This window comes from Hyperolius riggenbachi, chromosome 4 (assembly GCF_040937935.1).
Source record: "Hyperolius riggenbachi isolate aHypRig1 chromosome 4, aHypRig1.pri, whole genome shotgun sequence".
In the NCBI taxonomy this organism is placed as follows: Eukaryota; Metazoa; Chordata; class Amphibia; order Anura; family Hyperoliidae; genus Hyperolius; species Hyperolius riggenbachi.
Window position 1 is genome coordinate 391431960 of NC_090649.1, and position 24185 is coordinate 391456144.

The 24185-nt window shown below is 43.9% G+C and overlaps 1 protein-coding gene across 1 annotated transcript in view; it reads right to left on the reverse strand.

The window, feature by feature from the left end:
* Positions 1 to 24185, reverse strand: part of GALM (galactose mutarotase) — a 62449-nt gene that overhangs the window by 15548 nt on the left and 22716 nt on the right. The window contains exon 3 of the mRNA XM_068279571.1: positions 15561 to 15715. Within this exon, the coding sequence (XP_068135672.1) occupies positions 15561 to 15715 (155 nt within the window). The remainder of the gene's footprint in view (positions 1 to 15560; positions 15716 to 24185) is intronic.

The window sequence follows — 24185 nt, forward strand, 5'->3', positions numbered from 1 at the left end:
GCTCCCTGAAGACTTCTGAAGCCTCCTTCGGCCGGGTAAAGCAGTATTTTGACTAATTTAGTCAAATACTGCTACCGGGCGAGCCAGCACTGGATCGAGGGGACCAAGTGAGGAGAGGAAAGGCTCAATAGGACCCAGAGCCTTCCCTCTCCTTGGGTAAGTATCTGTCTCATTTTTTTAAATGCAGTTCCCCTTCACTTTAACCCGAACGAAGAGCCGCTAATGCACCAGCGCAGGATCACATTAGGTAAATATTTACCTCGCCGCTGTTCGGGGGGCCACAGCTCAGGATTGCCGGGACACCAGAGGATGGGGGAAGCCTTGTTAGGACCCAGAGGCTTCCCTCTCCCGATGTAAGTATCCCCCAGAGGGTTTTTTTTTTTTCAGTACAGATTTTCTTTACATTGAGGCTGAATCGCCTCAGAAATGTTGCAGGACCTGCGTTTGCAATTGGAAAAAAAAAAAAAATCAGATCCTTCCTATACAAATACATCAGCCAAGCACTTTTCAAAATGCTAGCGTTTTTAAAAGTGCTCAGAAGTGCTCTTGTGTGCACCAGCCTTTAGTGACATGTATACTGGGTGGAATCAACAATTGTATTTCCCGTTGGCAGCATAAGAGTGGCAGGAGTCAGGCGATATGCTCCTCTATTACCAGCTGAAACGCTTCAGACATAAGGCCAGTTCATATGGACAGAAATGTGTTTTTTTCAGCCACTGAACACCGCATTTGAAAAGAGATCAACTGCTTCTCCCTTTGAATTAATCAAAGCTGTTGTTCAGACAACAGTTACAGTATTTGTGCAATCACCATGGTAGATCATCTCATCCTGGCATGCCCTAGTCTTGTCTCCATTTGACAGCGATGAGAAGAAAACTCTTGTAACAACTGCCAATCACTGGTAATCACTCAACTCATTCAGCGCTGCGTAATATGTTGGCGCTTTATAAATACAATAAATAAATAAATAAATAAACTGCACTGCTGAGTTGTTTTGAAAAGGAAGTGCCCCAGAATGCTGTTGAACAGGAAGTACGACATTGGTGAAGGAGAGAGCGACACACACACACACACGAGGGACAGTAGAGCTGGGGCAGTTGGTGGACCAGGTCCAGACACACCCAGTCATATGGGACACCGGCTATCCAGGGTACAGAAACTCTGTGCTAAAGAACAGTGCATGGGACAGCATCTGCCTGCACTTTTTTTTCCCCAGACTTTGAGGGCCGTTTTGCAGCTACCTGCTTCCTGCTACGACTAGATTCTGCCCAAAAAGAAAAAACTTTTTCCTGCTATTCTGCTCTAAACACCTTGAATGCTTTTCAAATGTACCACTCAGAAACAAAATGCTGTGCAACTTCACAAAAACGACTCACAATTTCTAGTGAATGATCACCAGCATTTGTAACCATTCAAATGTGCTCCACCCAGGGTCGGATTTACTATAAGGCACTGTAGTCACGTGCCTACAGGCGCCTGATGATGGAAAGGCGGCTCACTGAACAACCAGTGCATATCCCTCCCTTTTTCCCTATGCAGAGTCCTGATGAGAGTGTAAATGAGAGGTTACTAACCCTGCTCTCGCCATTCCACTGACGAGATCTCCCTCCAGTTAGGGCGGAGCAGTGCTTTTTGGCGCTGCTAGATTTGGGCGCAGCCGGCGTCGCCATAGACTATAATGGGAATCAGTCTAAAGCGGCGCTCAGTGAGTAACGTCGGCGCCGTCCGAAGTTGCTTAAAAAACACAATAATTCGCCCTCCAGCAATCGCTGGAAGCCGAATTATATCATTCCCCCACTATCCATGGCGGCCTGGAGGGAGGAATAGTAATTAACACGGCCCGGAGTTGTGCAGAAGCAGGATCAGCCATATACCGGCTGTATCCTGCGCCCAAGTCTACCGGCGCCTATTTTAAATGTACTCAGTTAGGGGCACCTCTAGCTACGTAATACTGAGGTTCCTCTAGCCACCTAATACTTGGGGGAACCTCTAGCCACCTAATATGGGGGCACCTCTAGCCACCTAATATGGGGGCACCTCTAGCCACCTAATACTTGGGGGAACCTCTAGCCACCTAATATGGGGGCACCTCTAGCCACCTAATATGGGGGCACCTCTAGCCACCTAATACTTGGGGGAACCTCTAGCCACCTAATATGGGGGCACCTCTAGCCACCTAATACTTGGGGGAACCTCTAGCCACCTATGACGGGCAAGGGAAGTAAGGAAGAAGTGACAGCTGGGACAGCCAGCACACTCGCAGTGCAGTTTGGTGGGGGTTTGTAGGTTCATGGAGGGTGAAATCTAAGGTGCCAGGACATCTGTGCCTAGAGGCTCCTGTAATGTAAATCCAGGCCTGGCCCCACCTGTCTGAACCGCCTCCCATTAGTCTTGTAAGACTTTTCACAGTCATTACTTTCCTGCACACAAGATGCTGCCTTGCCAGTTAGTGCAGTGAAATAATGTCTGTTAGAAGTCTTATAAGATCGAAGAGACCAAGGCCCATATGCAATTAACTTTTTCACCTGAGTTTTCTCCTAGAAGATAATTTTTACTATATTAATTTTCCAGCACTCAACAATTGAAAAGGTACCAAAAATTAAATAAAAAAAGAGTACTATAAAAACTATTTTAAATATATTCTTGCTTGCTGGGGGTTTAAAAGGCGTTTTATTTACAAGTTTAAAAATATCACCTAGAAGAAAATTTAGGAGAAAAACTGAATTGCATATGGGCCCAAAAGAGGTATAATCAGGCTTTTAACCTCCCTGGCGGTAATGAGGAGCCTGACCCATCCATGGAAAAATAGCTGAAAAAGGTATGGACAAGCAGTTCTAAGGCAGGGTTCAGTTTGTTTGCATGTTTTTTTTGTATGTGAATGTTTGTATGCTCTGGAAACCTTCATGTGAAAATTAGCATGCAAATTTTAATGCAAAATAAAATAAAAAAATAAAAAAAGCTGAAGAGTGGGAAATTGTGGCCTGGCAGAAAGGGAAAATTAAATGAAATGTATTTTTTTACATGGTTTTGTGGTTGAAACTTTTTTTTATAATAAAAATGTATACTAGACCTCTGCTTGACACATTTTGGTAAGTCACAGGCAACTGTCAAAAATCAATTGAACCACTTTTTGCACAGAAATTCAGCTGAAATGGAATGCCAGGAAGGTTGCTATAAACACAGTTTCAACTGCCCTATACCTTGTCTAGTGAATTCACCCTCATTGAAGCTACACACATGAATGCAGATGGTATCTGAGAAGTTGGTATAGTCAAACACTTTACATTTTGGCTTCTAGCCTCTTCTATAGTTTATACATGAAACCTGTATTAGTTCATCCCGTATACTGGCATATCATAATATGAGTACACAAGTAAGGGATGTGTTTGTTAATGCAGCTATAGTATTTTCATCATTCAGGAAACTGGTTTGTTGGTCAACTCAGCTGCAAGTAAGTGTAAGTTACAGACAGCCCAAACCTCATGCTGCTCAAATTAAGCTAATGCAGCTGCAAGAACAACTCTCCACAAACATGAAAACAATAGTTTTGTGTTCACTAAAGCTGCAGTGTGTACAGAAATAAACTAGTGATAAAGCTGCATACTGTGTGGCCTAAATACCGTGCCTGCACTGCTTCTGTTTTGCAGAATGGGGCTGTATTGAGCAGGTCCCAGAAGTTGTTTTGGCATCTGGGTATCGAGGTCTTGGTTTGCCGTGTAACACGGTACACTGCCCATTACATAATTGTACACAGCAAAGGAAGCATAGCAGTCAGGTCCCAGGCTGCAGCTAATTTCATGGTCCCCTGGTTTAAATACAAAAATTGCATTTATTGGGGCAGCAAGACTGTACATTATGCAGCATTACCACAGGTTTCATTTTATTAAAGTATCTATGAAGTGACACGAGACATAAGATAAACATAAGTAAATAGAATACCAATCCTACTTAGAACATGCATGTGTTCCTTTTTCATTGCAAGGGTTAATAATTCAGTACTTTATCTGTGCAGTTGAAGGAGTCAAACTACAGCTCTCCTGAGACATAGCTAGAGGCAGTGAAAAAACTCCTAATAGCAGGATAGTGATGGAAAGTTCAAAAAGTCATTGCTTTTCTATGTGGGAACTGAATGAACCAGATTTCACATCACACTGACATGGCATAGCTGTTCCGGAAGTAGTTCCAGGGTCCCGACCATCTTGGATGCTATAATCAAATGCTCTAAATTAATTTTAGAGCATAAAAAAGCGCGGGGGAGCAGAAAAAAATGGCATGGATGTGGTTTGGAACACATGAAGAATCAGGTAATTGCGGAGTGCGCTCTTTACATGCACATCATACAGACGAGAGTGTGGCTGCAATGGGCAGGGAGTGGGAGCATTTTTTGCTGTAATTGGCGTGTTCTAAGCTTCCCCATAGCATCCCTCAACAATCCCTCTACAAGCAGTTTGTCCCTGCATTTACTGGAAAATGGGGCAACTAAGGATGGCGGTTTGGCGGCAGATCGCAATGGGCACCATCAAGCAATAAGCCCACATCATGATTTTACTTGCTTAAAAAAAACAAAAAAAAACTTCAGGTACACGTTAAAGCAAACCTGAACTGAAAATAAACGTATGAGATAATTAATTGTAGGTTTAGTAGTAATGATAAAAAGAGTTTTCCTAACATCTCATTCTTATTTTTGTATTACAGGGGTTACATTTTAAAATCTGAAGTTTGGACAACATCCATGTCAGTGTGAAGTAAAATCCAGTTCATTCAACCCTTACAAAAGATAAATAATTACCTTTTGAACTTTTCAGCATTCTCCTGTATCTAGCTGTGTAAACCTTGGTGATAGTATGTACAGATCCTTCTAAAAAAATTAGCATATTGTGATAAAGTTCATTATTTTCTGTAATGTACTGATAAACATTAGACTTTCATATATTTTAGCTTCATTACACACAACTGAAGTAGTTCAAGCCTTTTATTGTTTTAATATTGATGATTTTGGCATACAGCTCATGAACACCGAAAATTCCTATTTCAAAAATTTAGCATATCATGAAAAGGTTCTCTAAACGAGCTATTAACCTAATCATCTGAATCAACTAATTAACTCTAAACACCTGCAAAAGATTCCTGAGGCTTTTAAAAACTTCCAGCCTGGTTCATTACTCAAAACCGCAATCATGTGTTAGGCCTGGTGCAGCGTTTCAGCTAGCGTTTTGCGGTTTTGTGTAGCGGTTTTGGTGTAGTAGATTTCATGTATTGTTACAGTAAAGCTGTTACTGAACAGCTACTGTAACAAAAAACGCCTGGCAAACCGCTCTGAAGTGCCGTTTTTTAGAGCGGTTTGCGGTTTTCCTATACTTAACATTGAGGCAGAAACGCATCCGCAATCCAAAATCTGCAGCAGCCCGGGAGTATGCGTTTCTGCAAAACGCCTCCCGCTCTGGTGTGCGCCAGCCCATTGAAATACATTACCCTAGCGGATCCGCACCCGCAAGCAGATCGCAAACCGAAGCGGAAACGCTCCAGTGTGCACTAGGCCTAAGACTGCTGACCTGACTGCTAGTCCAGAAGGCCATCATTGACACCCTCAAGCAAGAGGGTAAGACACAGAAAGACATTTCTGAACGAATAGGCTGTTCCCAGAGTGCTGTATCAAGGCACCTCAGTGGGAAGTCTGTGGGAAGGAAATAATGTGGCAGAAAACGCTGCACAATGAGAAGAGGTAAACGGACCCTGAGGAAGATTGTGGAGAAGGACCGATTCCAGACCTTGGGGGCCCTGCGGAAGCAGTGGACTGAGTCTGGAGTAGAAACATCCAGAGCCACTGTGTACAGGCGTGTGTAGGAAATAGGCTACAAGTGCCGCATTCCCCAGGTCAAGCCACTTTTGAACCAGATACAACAGCAGAAGCGCCTGACCTGGGCTACAGAGAAGCAGCAATGGACTGTTGCTCAGTGGTCCAAAGTACTTTTCTGACTCTACATAGGCAAGTTTCTAACCTGACTCTACATAGGCAAGTTTCTAACCTGACTCTACATAGGCAAGTTTCTAACCTGACTCTACATAGGCAAGTTTCTAACCTGACTCTACATAGGCAAGTTTCTAACCTGACTCTACATAGGCAAGTTTCTAACCTGACTCTACATAGGCAAGTTTCTAACCTGACTCTACATAGGCAAGTTTCTAACCTGACTCTACATAGGCAAGTTTCTAACCTGACTCTACATAGGCAAGTTTCTAACCTGACTCTACATAGGCAAGTTTCTAACCTGACTCTACATAGGCAAGTTTCTAACCTGACTCTACATAGGCAAGTTTCTAACCTGACTCTACATAGGCAAGTTTCTAACCTGACTCTACATAGGCAAGTTTCTAACCTGACTCTACATAGGCAAGTATCTAATTTGAGGTGAGTTTCTTCACTTCAGGTTCAATGTAAATGAGGGTAGTGCAATTAATGCTAGGTGTGAAAAAATATGCAATAGGGAAAACAATCAAGAAAGGGTTAAACGTCTTTCGCGCCACAGTGCAAGTTGTACTTGTCACTCTGCAGATATCATAGTGTAGCACAGCTGCTGCGCTGAGAACCATTATCTGCTGTGCCATATAATTGGCTATTTGGCCTGAGGAGAGTCATGTGGTAATTGTACTGACAAATGTCATACTGTGCTGAGCTGTTCATGGACGTTTGCACATGTAGGTCATTTATTCTGCTGTAAACAAAAGCAAATTTAAGACTATCTGAAATGCAGAACTCAGACACAAACACAATGCAAACATTAATCAGGTGTATTGCTGAGTCAGTCATACCAGGCTGAAAGCTAGCAGCTAACATTGTTTTTTTAGTTGCTCATTTGTAGAATCTACGGGTAAATTCCAGACGTCTTAAAGTGCCAACTCAGTGGGAGGTCAGGTATATGTCTTTTAGATATCGATTGTTTACCTGTACCCGCAATTTGCACCGCTTTGAACAGTTCAGTACTAGAATGTTAAAAGAAATCTTGTCTGATATCGGTTTGACTCATGACTATACTACCTTTGTGCTGCCCAATGTAGTACAAAGCTATGGGAAGAAAGCGATCCGCTGGATTGATGACACGCACGGACACACACACACACACACAGTTTAACTATATTCGATCAGTATATCAATCGAAACCTAGATTGGAAGTGTCATAGTTTCAACAGATTTTCGCTCTAGGTAGTCAATGATTGCTTAGCAACCCCACGACACCATACAGCAAGGGGTGGGCGTCTGAGGACATCAACCAGTGCAAGGTAGTGTAGTAGCTTAAGTGACGGGGGGGGGGGGGGGGGGGGCGCGAGCTCATCCACTAATTGATTAGAGCTGTCAGCTCATCACTTCCAGGGGTAGAGTTAGGTGCCGGAACACTGCGGCCTGCGAGGGTGTGGAAGCTAACTGGGGATCCACTCTGTAAGTGTGAGACTTAAGGGCTAGCAGTGAGGAAAAAAAATGTGTGTCATAGCCTCTGAGAAAGCGGGTTACCGCGAAATAGCTGACGGGCTCTGCCCACCCCCTCTGTCTACCATGTTATCTGTACCCGACTGTATGCAATAAAGGTGCATTATTAAACTACAGTGCCACTTTCTTGTATCACCGTAAATTAGGATTACACGTTGTAGGATGATGTCGTTTTAATCAGTGATATAATGATGCCTCATCCAATTACCAGAGATATTGTATATACATGTTAATACATATAGTATAGTGCCCATTGCTAGAATGTGAATAGTTAACATTCTTTACTTTAGCCATTCCCTTTACAATTTAGTTGTATGGAACATTCTATTAAGTACATGTAATATATCTTGTTGGGCAGATGACCATAGCCTTATAAGGAAAGGTGTGCAAAGACCACTTAGGATTGGTTGGCACTGCGTCTTTGTCTGTATGGGTATTAACCTCCCTGGTGGTCTATTAAAACCGCCAGGGGGCAGCGCAGCACTTTACATTTTTTTTTTTTTAAATTATGTAGCTAGCCTAGCGCTAGCACATGATAGCCGCTGTGCAGCGGCATCCCCCCACCCCTTCCGATCGCCTCCGGCTATCAGAGCAAACAGGAAATCCCGTTCAGAATGGGATTTCCTGTTTGGCTTCCCCCGTCGCCATGGCGACGATCGGGATGACGTCATCCACGTCATGGCGTCGGAGGGAGTCCCAATCCACCCCACAGCGCAGCCTGGCGGTGATTGGCCAGGCTGCGCCAGGGGTCGGGGGGGGGGGGGCTCTAACGCAGCAGGTAGCAGCGAATCGGCGGTGATCGGAACAAACCGGCAGCTAGCAAAGTGCTGGCTGCGTGTAACAAAGTAAAAAGTGAGCAGTTCGGCCCATCTATCCACCGCGGTGGCTTAGCTCAGCTCGGGCTTACCGCTGAGGAGGTTAAAGGGGGCCAACACCTCTATATCACTGACTTCGTGATGGGACTGTTTGTCGACAGCAAACTGTGCCCAGGTCCTCGAACCTGAAAAGCCCATCAGGGCATATGGGGCCCCTTCAGACTATTTGTGAACTTATCTGATCAAGCTGAAAGAAAGACATCTTGAGGCAGGCATGCTCTCATGAGTAATCACAAGTAATTACTTGTGATTCAAATGAAGCTTAAAGGGGCCCATACACTGAGCCGATTTTCTGGCCGACCGATCGATCCAGATCGTTCGATCGATCGATTGAAAATAGGTTGGCCAATCGACCGATCGATGGCCGATTTCGATCGATTTCGATGGATTTCTGTCGAACTGGCAGGATGGAAAATTTAGGTCGATCTGATGAGATTGCTTATCATTTTGCATTGGCCTTAATGGAAATCTGATGGCAAAAAAATGCCATCAGATCGAATTTCAATAGATTTCAAACTGAAATCTATTGGAATTCTATCCTGGTAAAAAATGTTCTAAAAACGCATCAGATAGATCATCAGATGCATTTCTTATCTATCTGCTGCCAATCTGACGAGTGTATGGGCACCTTAATTGCCGTAGCTGAGCGGCTGGTTGATAAGGTGTTAATTGCCCATAACGCCGCCGTCCGCCCTGCGTTTCAAAGAGCTTGCACACGTCCTATTGGTCGCGCTGCAAGCCTCACCATGGCGCACTTCCTCCAAGCCGGAAGGAGAAAGTGCGCCATGGTGAGGCTTGCAGCGCAAACAATAGGACGCGTGCAAGCTTTGAAACGCAGTGTGGACGGCGGCATTATGGGTAATTAAAGGGACTCCGAGCAGTGCAGAAACTATGGAAAGATGCATATCATTTTAAAGCTCTCTTTCTCCTCTTTTCAATGATATATAAACCGCCGCCCTACGCCTTTTAGTTTTCGCTATTTTCGCGATCGAAATTGCCACGGCCGCGATTTCAATTGCGAAAATAGAGAAAACTAAAAGGCGTAGGGCGACGATTTAGGGGTTGTCAGAAAGAGTAGAAAGAGAGCTTTCAAATGATATCCATCTTTCCATAGTTACATTGTATTACACAGGGCGACTTTTTCACAAAGTCAGCAGCTCCATTCAGCAGAAAAAGTCGCCCTGTGTAATACAATGTAACTATGGAAAGATGGATATCATTTGAAAGCTCTCTTTCTCCTCTTTCTGACGACCCCTAAATCGTCGCCCTACGCCATTAGTTTTCTCTAGTTTCGAAATCGCGGCCGCGGCAATTTCGATCGCGAAAATAGCGAAAACTAAAAGGCGTAGGGCGGCTGTTTATATATCATTGGAAAGAGGAGAAAGAGAATTTTAAAATGATATGCATCTTTCCATAGTATCTGCACTGCTCGGAGTCCCTTTAACCCCTCATAAACCCGCCGCTCAGCTGCGGCAATTCAGCTTCATTTGAATCACGAGTAATCACTTGTGATTACACGTGAGAGCATGCCTACCTGGAGGTTTGACCATCATTTTGTAGCTAAGTATTTATTCATTACATGTTATCTTTTACAATCTAAGTGTTGTCTTTTAGTTATTTTTATGTGCTCTGAAATCTATTACAAATAAAAGGGCCTTGGTGACAATTATGCGCTTTGTTTTCACGTTTTGTGAATTCATATTACGCACGTGCACTGAAAGCATTGCACACAGCATGATTGAGCGCTAGTTGGTCCTTTATGGTAATGTCATCAGATATACTGGGGCAAAGTAAAGGTCCGTACACACGCCGGACTTTAGGCAACGACGGGTCCGTCGTTGCCTCCCGCTGGGTGGGCGTGCCAGCGACAGTCCGGCGTGTGTACGCTCTGTCGTCAGACTGATACGGCTGTTCCTGAGCGATCCGCCGGGCGGATCGCTCAGAAACAGCCGTATCAGTCTGACGACAGAGCGTACACACGCCGGACTGTCGCTGGCACGCCCACCCAGCGGGAGGCAACGACGGACCCGTCGTTGCCTAAAGTCCGGCGTGTGTACGGACCTTAACTACACAATTTTTGACAGCAATGGAAAAGTTCAGTTGTTTTCTTTGACATCTTTTATGTCTGCGGGCTGTATTATCGGTAATGACCTATAATGGAAGTTTTAATGGTGACTAGCGGCAGCCAGGACTTTCTTACATGAAGGTTATGGTTGACTAATGAAAATTGACTCACAAACTGAAACCAGAGATCATTTGATGATGAAGAATCCGCGGCGCACTGAGTGGGTTACGCTGCAGAGATGAGACAACTCCCACATCACAGGGTTAATGCAGATACAGAAGATGAATGCAGCATACAGTATGGAAAATATGCCCTTGTAGTGATATCAGGGATTCCTGAAGGTATAGGACTGTCTTCAGTAATAATTCTGGGATCAGTCAGAAAATTCTGCTTGGTAAATAGATGGGCTTGGCACCGGCAATCCCCCCTCACTGAACCACATGCCTCCAGGAAATTAGATTTTTGTCATGCTCACATCTAGGTACCGCCATACAGGCATGCTCACATCTAGGTACCAGTATACAGGCATGCTCACATCTAGGTACCAGTATACAGGCATGCTCCCATCTAGGTACCGGTATACAGGCATGCTCACATCTAGGTACCGGTATACAGGCATGCTCACATCTAGGTACTGGTATACAGGCATGCTCACATCTAGGTACCGGTATACAGGCATGCTCACATCTAGGTACCGGTATACAGGCATGCTCACATCTAGGTACCGGTATACAGGCATGCTCACATCTAGGTACCGGTATACAGGCATGCTCACATCTAGGTACCGGTATACAGGCATGCTCACATCTAGGTACCAGTATACAGGCATGCTCACATCTAGGTACCAGTATACAGGCATGCTCCCATCTAGGTACCGGTATACAGGCATGCTCACATCTAGGTACCGGTATACATGCACGCTCCCATCTAGGTACCAGTATACAGGCATGCTCACATCTAGGTACCGGTATACAGGCAAGCTCACATCTAGGTACCGGTATACAGGCGAACTCACATCTAGGTACTGGTATACAGGCATGCTCCCATCTAGGTACCGGTATACAGGCAAGCTCACATCTAGGTACCGGTATACAGGCATGCTCACATCTAGGTACCGTTACACAGGCATGCTCACATCTAGGTACCAGTATACAGGCAAGCTCACATCTAGGTACTGGTATACAGGCATGCTCACATCTAGGTACCGGTATACAGGCATGCTCCCATCTAGGTACCAGTATACAGGCATGCTCCCATCTAGGTACCGGTATACAGGCATGCTCACATCTAGGTACCGGTATACAGGCATGCTCACATCTAGGTACCGGTATACAGGCATGCTCACATCTAGGTACCGGTATACAGGCATGCTCACATCTAGGTACCGGTATACAGGCATGCTCACATCTAGGTACCGGTATACAGGCATGCTCACATCTAGGTACCGGTATACAGGCATGCTCACATCTAGGTACCGGTATACAGGCATGCTCACATCTAGGTACCGGTATACAGGCATGCTCACATCTAGGTACCGGTATACAGGCATGCTCACATCTAGGTACCGGTATACAGGCATGCTCACATCTAGGTACCAGTATACAGGCATGCTCACATCTAGGTACCAGTATACAGGCATGCTCCCATCTAGGTACCGGTATACAGGCATGCTCACATCTAGGTACCGGTATACATGCACGCTCCCATCTAGGTACCAGTATACAGGCATGCTCACATCTAGGTACCGGTATACAGGCAAGCTCACATCTAGGTACCGGTATACAGGCGAACTCACATCTAGGTACTGGTATACAGGCATGCTCCCATCTAGGTACCGGTATACAGGCAAGCTCACATCTAGGTACCGGTATACAGGCATGCTCACATCTAGGTACCGTTACACAGGCATGCTCACATCTAAGTACCAGTATACAGGCAAGCTCACATCTAGGTACTGGTATACAGGCATGCTCACATCTAGGTACCGGTATACAGGCATGCTCACATCTAGGTACCGGTATACAGGCATGCTCACATCTAGGTACCGGTATACAGGCAAGCTCACATCTAGGTACTGGTATACAGGCATGCTCACATCTAGGTACCGGTATACAGGCAAGCTCACATCTAGGTACCGGTATACAGGCAAGCTCACATCTAGGTACTGGTATACAGGCATGCTCCCATCTAGGTACCGGTATACAGGCAAGCTCACATCTAGGTACCGGTATACAGGCAAGCTCACATCTAGGTACCGGTATACAGGCATGCTCACATCTAGGTACTGGTATACAGGCATGCTCACATCTAGGTTACTGGTATACAGGCATGCTCACATCTAGGTACCGGTATACAGGCAAGCTCACATCTAGGTACCGGTATACAGGCATGCTCACATCTAGGTACCGGTATACAGGCATGCTCACATCTAGGTACCGGTATACAGGGACGCTCACATCTAGGTACCGGTATACAGGCATGCTCACATCTAGGTACCGGTATACAGGCATGCTCACATCTAGGTACCGGTATACAGGCATGCTCACATCTAGGTACCGGTATACAGGCATGCTCACATCTAGGTACCGGTATACATGCACGCTCCCATCTAGGTACCAGTATACAGGCATGCTCACATCTAGGTACCAGTATATAGGGACGCTCACATCTAGGTACCGGTATACAGGGACGCTCTCACATCTAGGTACCAGAATACAGCACGAATGGCTGTGAAATGTGTTAGGACTGATGGAAGAAAGTGTCTCATAGTCCCAGAAACATCCCTTGCTCTTCTCTCTCCTCAATTTTAATCACAAATAGGCCTCGTCCCAGAGAAGCACAAGTGAAAGGACACATGATAAAGTGATCGCTGAATACTAGAATGTCAAAAGGCTGCCGAGTGTCCAGTCTGATATTGCTACATGTGGGCCAGGGGACTTGTGATCTACACCAGGCCAGCTTACCTCGTAAGACACTGTGACCATTTCAACTACTTTTCACCTATTTCCATCTCAACCTTTGACCTGTTTATTAAAAAGGATCTTCACCACTTTATTTTGGATTTTTATAGAGTTGCAAAAAGTTTGTCCGACTAATAGGTTTTGTAGTTTTTTTTTTGTTTTGTTTTGTTTGAAACCTTGTTGAGAAGTTTAACAATCACACATTTCTTCCTGTTGGGTCCCCGTTAAAACTTCCTGGTCTAGTCACTAGTATCAGAAAACAAACAGAAATCGTGCGGGAATCTCCAGAATGGGAACTCACACTGCAATTTAATTCTGACACCCTCTGTCCTGTTCCCCTGCAATACAAAAATAAAGGTTTTGGCTGGAATTCTAGCTTACTATACAGTAGTAGCCCTGTGATCAAGCCTGCTGCATGTTATGATTACTGTGTTTAAAGAGAACCCGAAGTGAGAGGGATATACAAGCTGCCATATTTATTTCCTTTTAAAGGACTTACGAGACAAAATTTAAAAAAAAAAAGTTAAGTACCTGCATCAAATTTGAATGCACGGAGGACGCCATCCGCGCAGTTCCGCCGGGTCCCAGGTGTTCAATCGCCCCCCCGGGCCGCTCCCGACCCCACAGCCTCATGTAAAATGGCCGCAGGTAGCTGGCCGCGGCTGCGCAGTCCGCATAGACGCGAGTGCGGCTGAGCAGCTCTAAGGCCCCCCCCCATCCACGCTACAGGCTGTCTCCTGTGCGTGGATTGGGGGGGGGGGGGGAGGCCATAGAGCTGCGCAGCCGCACTCACGTCTATGCGGACTGCGCAGCCGCGGCCAGCTCCGGCGGCCATTTTACATGAGGCAGGTGAGCCCGACCCGGGCTCGGGAGCGATTGAACAGCGGGGACCTGGCGGAACTGCACGGAGGGTGCGGATGGCGTCCTCCGTGCATTCAAATTTGATTCAGGTACTTAACTTTTTTTTTTTATTATTTCGCCTCGTAGGTCCTTTAAGCAATAGCCGTTCTATTTGGCTGCAGTAGTGTCTGAAGAACACCAGAAACAAGCATGCAGCTAATCCAGTCAAATCTGACAATATGGTGAGAAATATTGTCAGAAACACCTGATCTGCATATGCTTGTTTAAAGAGACACTGAAGCGAAAAAAAAATGATGATATGATGATTTGTATGTGTAGCACAGCTAAGAAATAAAATATTAAGATCAGATACATCAGTGTAATTGTTTCCAGTACAGGAAGAGTTGAGAAACTCCAGTTGTTATCTCTATGCAAACAAGCCATTAAGCTCTCCGACTAATGCTACGTACACACATGCGACAACGATCGTTCGTTGTCAACGACGAACGATCTTTTAATTGACGAAAGAACGACCGAAGTAAAGTTAGTTGTAAAAAGTGTGTAACGATCACATCGTTAGAACGAACGTTACACCACGTAAAAGCACTTAATGCGCCTGCGCATAAAATTGTAAAGTTCCTTGGAGAAAAAGAGAAATGCGCATGTCCAGCCTGGTACGAACGATCGTTTCCAACTATGTACCACTTTTGCTAACGATCGTCGGTGGTAAAAATCCGCCAAGACAGAACTTTGTTTTGTAGCGATTTGCCTCGTTCGTCGTTTGCCTTAATAGTCGTTGGTTCATTTTTTGTAACGATCGTCGTTGGTAAAGATCGGGGAACGATCGTTACAAACGACTATAGTCGCATGTGTGTATGCACCTTAAGTTAGTCGTGGAGAGGGCTGTTATCTGACTTTTATTATCTCAACTGTTCCTGGACTATTTACTTTTCCTCTGCTAGAGGAGAGGTCATTACTTCACAGACTGCTCTGAAAGACTCATTTTGAATGCTGAGTGTTGTGTAATCTGCACATATTATAGAATGATGCAATGTTAGAAAAAACACTATACACCTGAAAATAAAAGTATGAGAATGCATATTTCTTTGCTGCTAATCTTCTAGTAATTATTCATAGTACACAACCAATTCACTATATCATATTTTTTTTTCCGCTTCAGTGTCTCTTTAAGGTCTATGGCTAAAAGGATTAGAGGTAGAGGATCAGCAGGATAGCCAGGCAACTGGTTTTGTTTAAAAGGAAATACATATGGAAATACATATGGCAGCCTACATCTCTCTCTCACTCAGTTGTCCCTTAATAAAGCTCTATTTTACCTTATCAAAGCCCTTGAGTCCTCCATGGATGCTGTTAGGCCCATTGTTGATGGGTAAATGGTAGTCCTTGCCATTCACAGTAAATTTGCCTTTAGCAATCCTATTTGCAACACGGCCGACCACTGCTCCAAAATAGGGATGCTTCTTTGTATAGCCTGAAAAAAAATATATAGCAGGTTTACAAAAAGTCTTTTTTGTAATTTTCATTCTTAACAGTCCAACCCCATTGGGTGTCTAACGCATGATGGGTGTGGCCAGACCAGAGCATCAGAGCAAAATGCTGTTAAAATGGACCTGAACTTTTGCACAGGACAATAGGAAAACATAGAGAAATGCACCCTGTATGTATAGAGACTTTAGCCTGTTTAATTCCCCCTCATTTGTGTCTAATCACAAGTTGTAATCTGATCTCCCCTGTGTCACATGACTGCCTATGGCAGAGATGGCAGATAAGCCTATTTGAAAGCACAGGATGTTAACAATATGTCTGCTTCCATGAATCAGGAAGTAGAAACAGTGCAGATTTATTTTAGGATTTGTATCAGCTGTAACAAAGAAATGTTTTATGTTTAAAGGTTATCATGCTGTTGTGTATCTTTTAGAGCAGAGAGGACGTTCTGAGTTCAGGTCCCCTTAAATGCTCAAGTAAAATTGATAATATTAATCGGTGAAGATCGAAATTTCAAATGGCATACTCTTGTCTACAGATGGTCAGTGAGATCATTCCAGATTGCATGCATATTTACTGCAAACTGTAAGCAGTGTTAAACTAAACCAATCAAATGTAATTTGTACAAGTTTGCATGTTAATTTGTGGCCTGGATGATTTATCATTTGCTTCTTTACATTCTCACTCCTGCTCTAGATGCTGTAAATGTTCTCACTGTGTTTATGTGGATTTTCTCAGGGCATTCAAACATAATGATGAGTTAATTGGTGTCTGATTATTTTGGGCAGAAACCTAAAGTAAGTAAATGTTGTGCCCTGAGGTCACTGGACTCCTAGTTATGATCCCCTGAGGAGAAAAAAAAAAAAAAAAAAAAAAAAAAAATCACCCTTGCCTGATGCCTACCATTACTTCTGCAGGGTTCCACTCACCTGTTCTTCCACCTTCCCTTTTCCATAGAGCAGTATGCATTGACTGGCCAAGAGCCTTGGTTGAAGTTCCACTTTAAAGGGGAACTGAAGAGAGAGGTATATGGAGGCTGCCCTGTTTATTTCCTTTTAAGCAATACCAGTTGCCTGGCAGCCCTGCTCATCCTCTGCCTCTAACACTATTAGCCATAGCCCCTGAACAAGCATGCAGCAGATCAGGTATTTCAGACTTTAAAGTCAGATCTGACAAGACTAGCTGCATGCTAGTTTCTGGTGTTATTCAGATACTACTGCAGATAAATAGACCAGCAGGGCTGCCAGGCAACTGGCATTGATTAAAAGGAAATAAATATGGCAGCCTCCATATACCTCTCTCTTCAGCTCCCCTTTAGGGCTCTTTCACATCAGAGCTTGCGTTGGAGAACGCTCAAAGCATACGTTTTGTTGTATGCGTTTTAATGCGTTTTGATATGCGTTGCACTGCAGTGAGTGTGCGTTTTTAATCCGTTTTCAATCCGTTACTGCACATAGAAAAACGCAGGTAATTTTTTTTTTCTTTTAGTTTTCAACTTTCTACATTGTTCCTCTGTTGCATTCTGGGACTGATTGCCTGCGTTAACGGATTAAAAACGCGCATAGTTTGCGTTTTACATTGACTAACATTGTAACGCATAAAGCTAGCGTCGGCCGAAAAACTGCGCCTGGGTGCAGTGTAACGCAACACACAAAAAGGCTGCGTTATATGTGAAAGCTAAAATGAAAGTCTATGGACTTTCATTTCACCTTGGGTAACGCAAACTTTACCCTTTGCGTTGAAACGCAGAAAATCTGCCCTAATGTGAAAGAGCCCTTAAGCCTGGGAAACATCTTCAATTTTTATTGGCCGATAAATGGCCAATGTTCCCACCTCCATGTAGTATATGAGGTTCACCGGAGTTTGAAGATTTTGGTAGAATTGGTAAGTGATTAGTCAATCAAAATTGAAGGTGTGTAGCAGGCTTTACATAGCACTTGTTAAAGTGCCACCTGAAATGATAAGGAAGGACTATTTTAGGCAACATCTCTAGAGTGCTTGTAGCTGCAGAGACCAGAATTCTTCTTTAACACTTTTAGCATCCTAAATGGATAAATAAAAGAACAGGCAGAAATGGTTTCTAATTGGAAGCAGGGGAGGATGTTAAGAGATATGCATGCCGTTCTATGGGCTCTGTGCTACAGAAGCAACTCCAGCTGTGATGGGAGCAGGTCCAGCCAGGTATTTAAAGTGGACCTGAACACAGCACAGAAGGAAAACAGAGAACTGCACCCTGTATGTATTTAGAGAGTTTAGCCTGTCTAATACCCCCCTCATCTGTGACTAATCACCACTGTAATTTGATCTCTCAGCTGTATCAGCTCAGGAATCTCCTCTGCCATGGCAGAGCAGCTAATTTGTAAACAAAGCATGTTAACCCTATGTCTGCTTCCATGAAAGCAGAAAGTAGACACACTGCAGATTTACTGCAGGATTGGTATCAGCTGTAACGAAGTTATGTTTTTTCTTTGAAGGTTATTTTGCTCTTGCTTATCTTATAGAGCAGAGAGGAAGTTCTGAGTTCAGGTCTGCTTTAAAAATATATTTTTTACAAATAGTACACAAATGCAATGCATGAAAAACTGTGCTGATTAACACAAATATACTATCCTATGCTTTAAAAAAAAAAAAAAAAAAAAAAAGGGGGGGGGGGGGGGGGGGGGGAGTTGGGGGAGTTCGAACGAGCGTTTTAAACGACCAATGTTCTTTGCTGTCCACCAGTTCAGAAGTACTACGAAGCTTGAACAGAGCAGCGGTGAGACTTATCCCACAACATTACTGAAACCGCTAAAAACAAAAGTTCAGAATGACTTAGCAATTCTCTCACCACTTTAAGCTGTGCTGGTAAGTCTTCATCTACCAGAAATCTTCTTCAGCTACAGTTACCACAAAAAACAAACTTTTAGAGAGCCGGTCGTACATTTTATGTCTGGATTCCCAGGCTTCATAAAATTCAGGCTGAATTTCTTTAAACGATGCAGATTGACTGGCTGTTCCAGAGGCTTCTAAACCTCTTGCTGGTGCACACATCTGGTATTGTTTGGCCAATGTTATCACTTCCATATAGTATGAGAGCTTACCTACATGATCTGTTTATAGTATTCAAAATCTGTTGGCCCTCCTACTAAACGAAGGTGGTAAAACTAGCTAATCAACATTGGATGTGCGTTTGCATCCTTCGCTAAAGACCGTGAACAAGCATGCAGATAAGATGTTTCTGACTGAAGTCTGACTAGATTAGCTGCCTGCTTGTTTTAGGTGTGTGACTGACATGATTTAAAAGGAAATAAATGTAGCAGTCACTATATCCTTTTTACCTCAGGTGTACTTTAGACCGGTGTTATAGCTGGCCAGTGTGTTTGCTGTGCGATGCTCCGCTCCCATCGCACAAATTGTTATTCACATAATCCTGTGGTAGAGTGCACCTACAGGGTCATATAAATATCGCTGCCCCTCCACACACCCTTCGCCGCCCCTCACCTAGTGAGTTACTCCCTGCTGGACAGGAAGCACGTCACTGGGATTCCTGAGTTGCCCGTCGTATTTGCATCATTCCGCACATGTGCGCCACATCAACACCTTGTTTAAAATGTATGCGTCACCCATTGACTGACATTACTTCCGCTGCATCGCCGCGGAAGTCCGACAATAACACGCTGTTGACTTTGTAACGGCTCGGCGGCGTATCAGGCACTTCTGTCGCAACGCGCCGTGGTAAGCGTGCTAGGCCCAATAGACTTTCATTGCCGTTGTGTTACCCTGTGTGCAGAATAGGTAATGCAATGCAATAAAAACAGCCTAGTGTAAAAGGAGCCTCAAAGCAAACCTGTGAGTTATTGGGGAGAACAATTAAATATGGTACTAAACTCGGTAGAGAAAAGCATCCAGATCCACTAGAATCTTCCCTGTCTCCTTCCACCTCACTATTCCAGCCCTGGGACTCCCGAATTCGCAGCCGTGCTCCCGTACGAGATTGAACGCAGCCGCACTGCACAGGAAGGCTCTTCCCTGTGTAGCAGCAAGGAGACACCACTCAGGTGCGGTGGAAAAAGCAGAGCTTATTAGGCTCCAGAATACTGTGCAGGCCTGTGCAGCGTAGCCAAGCTCTGTAGAACAAGCCCCTTGTCAACGGGCTTCGGAGGGTCTCGGTGTTGGGACAGCGAGGTGGAGTGGGACAGTGGAAGACAGCCTCAGGAGGTTTAAGAGGCTTCCCTCTACCTAGGTAAGTCTCCATTTGGGGCACCTAAGGTACACTTCAAGAAAAGTTGTTTTACTTTCTAGTATGTTTTATAACATTTGCTTGCCTTCAAAATTGTTGAGCTCTGCATTTGGTAACTCCTTCCCCGTGACCCAATGGCCATCTGTTTTCTTCTTTGTCCTGCTGGGGTTATTATTATTTTTTTTTTTATCCATTATTTATGTCTGAGAGGAAAGTAAAGAAGAAAAAAAAACCCAGCATACCCTGCAACTTCCTTTGTGCAGCAGATGTACCAAATAAGAGCTAGGGAAACTGGGGAATGATCTTTTATGCAGAAGAAAATTAAGAGTGATTTTTAACTTCTGGATTGCCTGGTTAGCATCCTTATTACTTGTTTACCAGATAAAAATAAAGAATTGATAAAGACACCTGAAGTGAGAGGTATATGGGGGCTTCTGTATTTATATCCTTTTAACCAATACCAGTTGCCTGGCATCCTCCTGAATATATATATATATATATATATATATATATATATACACACACGCACGCACGCACGCACGCACGCAAAAGTATTCGGCCCCCTTGAAGTTTTCCACATTTTGTCATTACTGCCACAAACATGAATCAATTATATTGGAATTCCACGTGAAAAACCATTACAAAGTGGTGTACACGTGAGAAGTGGAGCGAAAATCATACATGACTCCAAACATATTTTACAAATACATAACTGCAAAGTGGTGTGTGCATAATTATTATACTCCCTGAGTCAATACTTTGCAGAACCACCTTTTGAAGAGAAGCACCCCCAGAGCATGATGCTGCCACCACCATATTTGACAGTGGGGATGGTGTGTTCAGAGTGATGTGCAGTGTTAGTTTTCTGCCACACATAGCGTTTTGCATTTTGGCCAAAAAGTTCCATTTTGGTCTCATCTGACCAGAGCACATTCTTCCACATGTTTGCTGTGTCCCCCACATGGCTTGTGGCAAACTGCAAACGGGCTTTCTTATGCTTTTCTGTTAACAATGGCTTTCTTCTTGCCACTCTTCCATAAAAGCCAACTTTGTGCAGTGCACGACTAATAGTTGTCCTATGGACAGATTCCCCCACCTGAGCTGTAGATCTCTGCAGCTCGTCCAGAGTCACCATGGGCCTCTTGACTGCATTTCTGATCAGCGCTCTCCTTGTTCGGCCTGTGAGTTTAGGTGGATGGCCTTGTCTTGGTAGGTTTACAGTTGTGCCATACTCCTTCCATTTCTGAATGATCACTTGAACAATGCTCCGTGGGATGTTCAAGGCTTTGAAAATCTTTTTGTAGCCTAAGCCTGCTTTAAATTTCTCAATAACCTTATCCCTGACCTGTCTGGTGTGTTCTTTGGACTTCATGGTGTTGTTGCTCCCAATATTCTCTTAGACCACCTCTGAGGCTGTCACAGAGCAACTGTATTTGTACTGACATTAGATTACACACAGGTGCACTCTAGTTATTAGCTCTCATCAGGCAATGTCTATGGGCAACTGACTGCACTCAGACCAAAAGGGGCTGAATAATTACGCACATCCTACTTTACATATGTGTATTTTGAAAAACATCAATGAAGAAAGACGGTGTTCAGTTAAAGAGAAACCGTAACCAAGAATTGAACTTCATCCTAATCAGTAGCCGATACCCCCTTTCCCACCAGAAATCTATTCCTTTTCTCAAACAGATCATCAGGGAGCTCTGTGTGGCTGATATTGTGTTGAAACCCCTCTCCCCCCCAAACACACAGTGTGATGTCAGCACCCCCCAGCTCAGAGGTCCTAACATCACACTGTGGGAGCCTCATTGCATTGTGGGAAATAACAGCTGTTTCCAACTGCCAAAAAAAAGCCAGCAGCATCTGGCATCACCTGCCAGCAGTAAAGAGGCCGCCATGTGATAAATGTCAGAATGTAAATCAGGGAGAGGAAAGATTTCACAATGAGCAAACACTGACTAAATCATTTATACATAATTATTGTAAAAATTAAGCACTTTTTATTACATTATTTTCACTGGAGTTCCTCTTTAAAGTAGTGAAAGCTGTTATGCCTGCTACACACCATGCAATTTCCCGTCAGATTTCGAGTCAAATCGATAATTTCCGATAGGTTCAATCTGATTTTGGACAGATGTGATCAGAAAATCAATCAGAAAAAGGATCGGAACTGTTGGAAATAATCGATCTGACAGCAAATTGCATGGTGTGTACCAGGCATTAGAGAGGAGGTGGTCAGGGTGTGTGACTGGCCAGGTAGAGAGTGGGAAGGGGAAGTTTTTAGCAGGGCTGTGGAGTCGGTCCAAAAATCCACCGACTCCGACTCCTCAGTTTAGGATTCCACCGACTCCGACTCCACGACTCCGACTCCTCTAATTTGCATATTACAATTTTGTTGATTAAAAGTATGTAACATGAAATTCGTCTCTTAACTGCCAACGCTTAGGAATTTTACAAGACAACTGAAGTGAGAAGGATATGTAGACTACTATATTTATTCCCTTTAGACTAAAGCTAGTCCTTGGTAAGAGTACTTGTAAAAGGTACAAACCGGAACAAAGAACATCTATCAGGCCCTAGGCAAGTGTGGGTACATGTAAGAATGATGTGCAGGTACTCTGCAGGGGAATGAGGAGATTGTAAACAGACAACACCTCTGTGTTCAATGTGCACAGCATTCTCAGTGGATTCCCTGTAGCTCTGTGGGGAGTGCATATGTAGAGTATAAAATATAGGTAAAAGGCTGCGCATCCCTGACCCAATACTGTACAATTGAATGGTTAATCGCTGTGGCGCACACCGCCCCCCCTGGACTAAAATGTACGCCCGCATCCAAACAATGCAATACTGGTCTATGGAGAAATTTTAGCTTCCATCATAGTTTTGCATGCAAAAATATAGATATACTGGACATCCGCACCAACGTTGAGGTAAGTCTCCAGAGCAGATGTCCTAACACTAAACTGACCTAAGTTAAAAGCAAATGTCTTTACCCTGGCAGCTGCTATGCTAAAATGTGTAACTTACATTCAATACAGACAGCAGGAAACAAAGCAAGCGCTCACCAATATGGGCCGCATCTGAATGACTCACCACCTCATATGCACCGCTTAAATAGCTCAAATACACACTCAGCAATCAGACAGATGCAAAACATATGCAAAACTAAACTAAATACTTACCATGCAAAACAGGATAGCACAATGGGTGCTGCATGGGTTTTGCATGGTAAGTATTTAGTTTAGTTTTGCATATGTTTTGCATCTGTCTGATTGCTGAGTGTGTATTTGAGCTATTTAAGCGGTGCATATGAGGTGGTGAGTCATTCAGATGCGGCCCATATTGGTGAGCGCTTGCTTTGTTTCCTGCTATATGTAGAGTATAGTACTACTGTGTAACAAAGTAAACCTGAGACAGATGAAATTAAAGTTTTATACATACCTGGGGCTTCCTCCAGCTGCCTTCAGGATAATCAGTCCCTCGTTGTCCTCCTCCACCACCTGGATCTTCTGCTATGAGTCCAGGTACTTGAGCCAGTCAGGCGTAGTGCGCATGCACACACTCCGCCGCCAGGAGCATACTACACCTGTGCAGCACTATTGCGCAGGTGCAGAATGCTACTGGCTGTGGGAGCGGCATGCGGCCGGCCAGCGCTGACTGGCTGAATTACCAGGACTCATAGCAGAAGATCCGGGTGGTGGAGGACAGCGAGGCACTGATTAGCCTGAAGGGGGCTGGAGGAAGCCCCAGGTATGTATAAAACTTTACTTTTCATCCGTCTCAGTTACCCTTTAATTTGTAGTCACCAAACCAAATTTTAATAACACATCAAATTATTTGATTTCATCAGCAAAGGGAGTGCATACATTTGCATAAATCAGCATCAATGCAGAATTATTTCCATCTCGTTGACCATCTCTATTAGTGACACAGCTACACATCAGGCTTTATTCTTACAGCATAGATGTTATTTAGTATATATAAGAGATTCCTGTGTACACATCATATATACAGTCACAATCAGATATGTATATCTGACCTTAAAAATACGGGGACTGCTTTATTGAAGCAGCACAAGTAACTAATTTTGATTGGTTTGTTTTATTTTTGTGGACTAAGCATAGCTATTACTGCATATATACATTATTTTTAATGACTATTATCTGAGAAATAGAACATTTTATCATAATTTCTATTTTAATTACAGTTACAAATTCATTAGGAGTCGGAG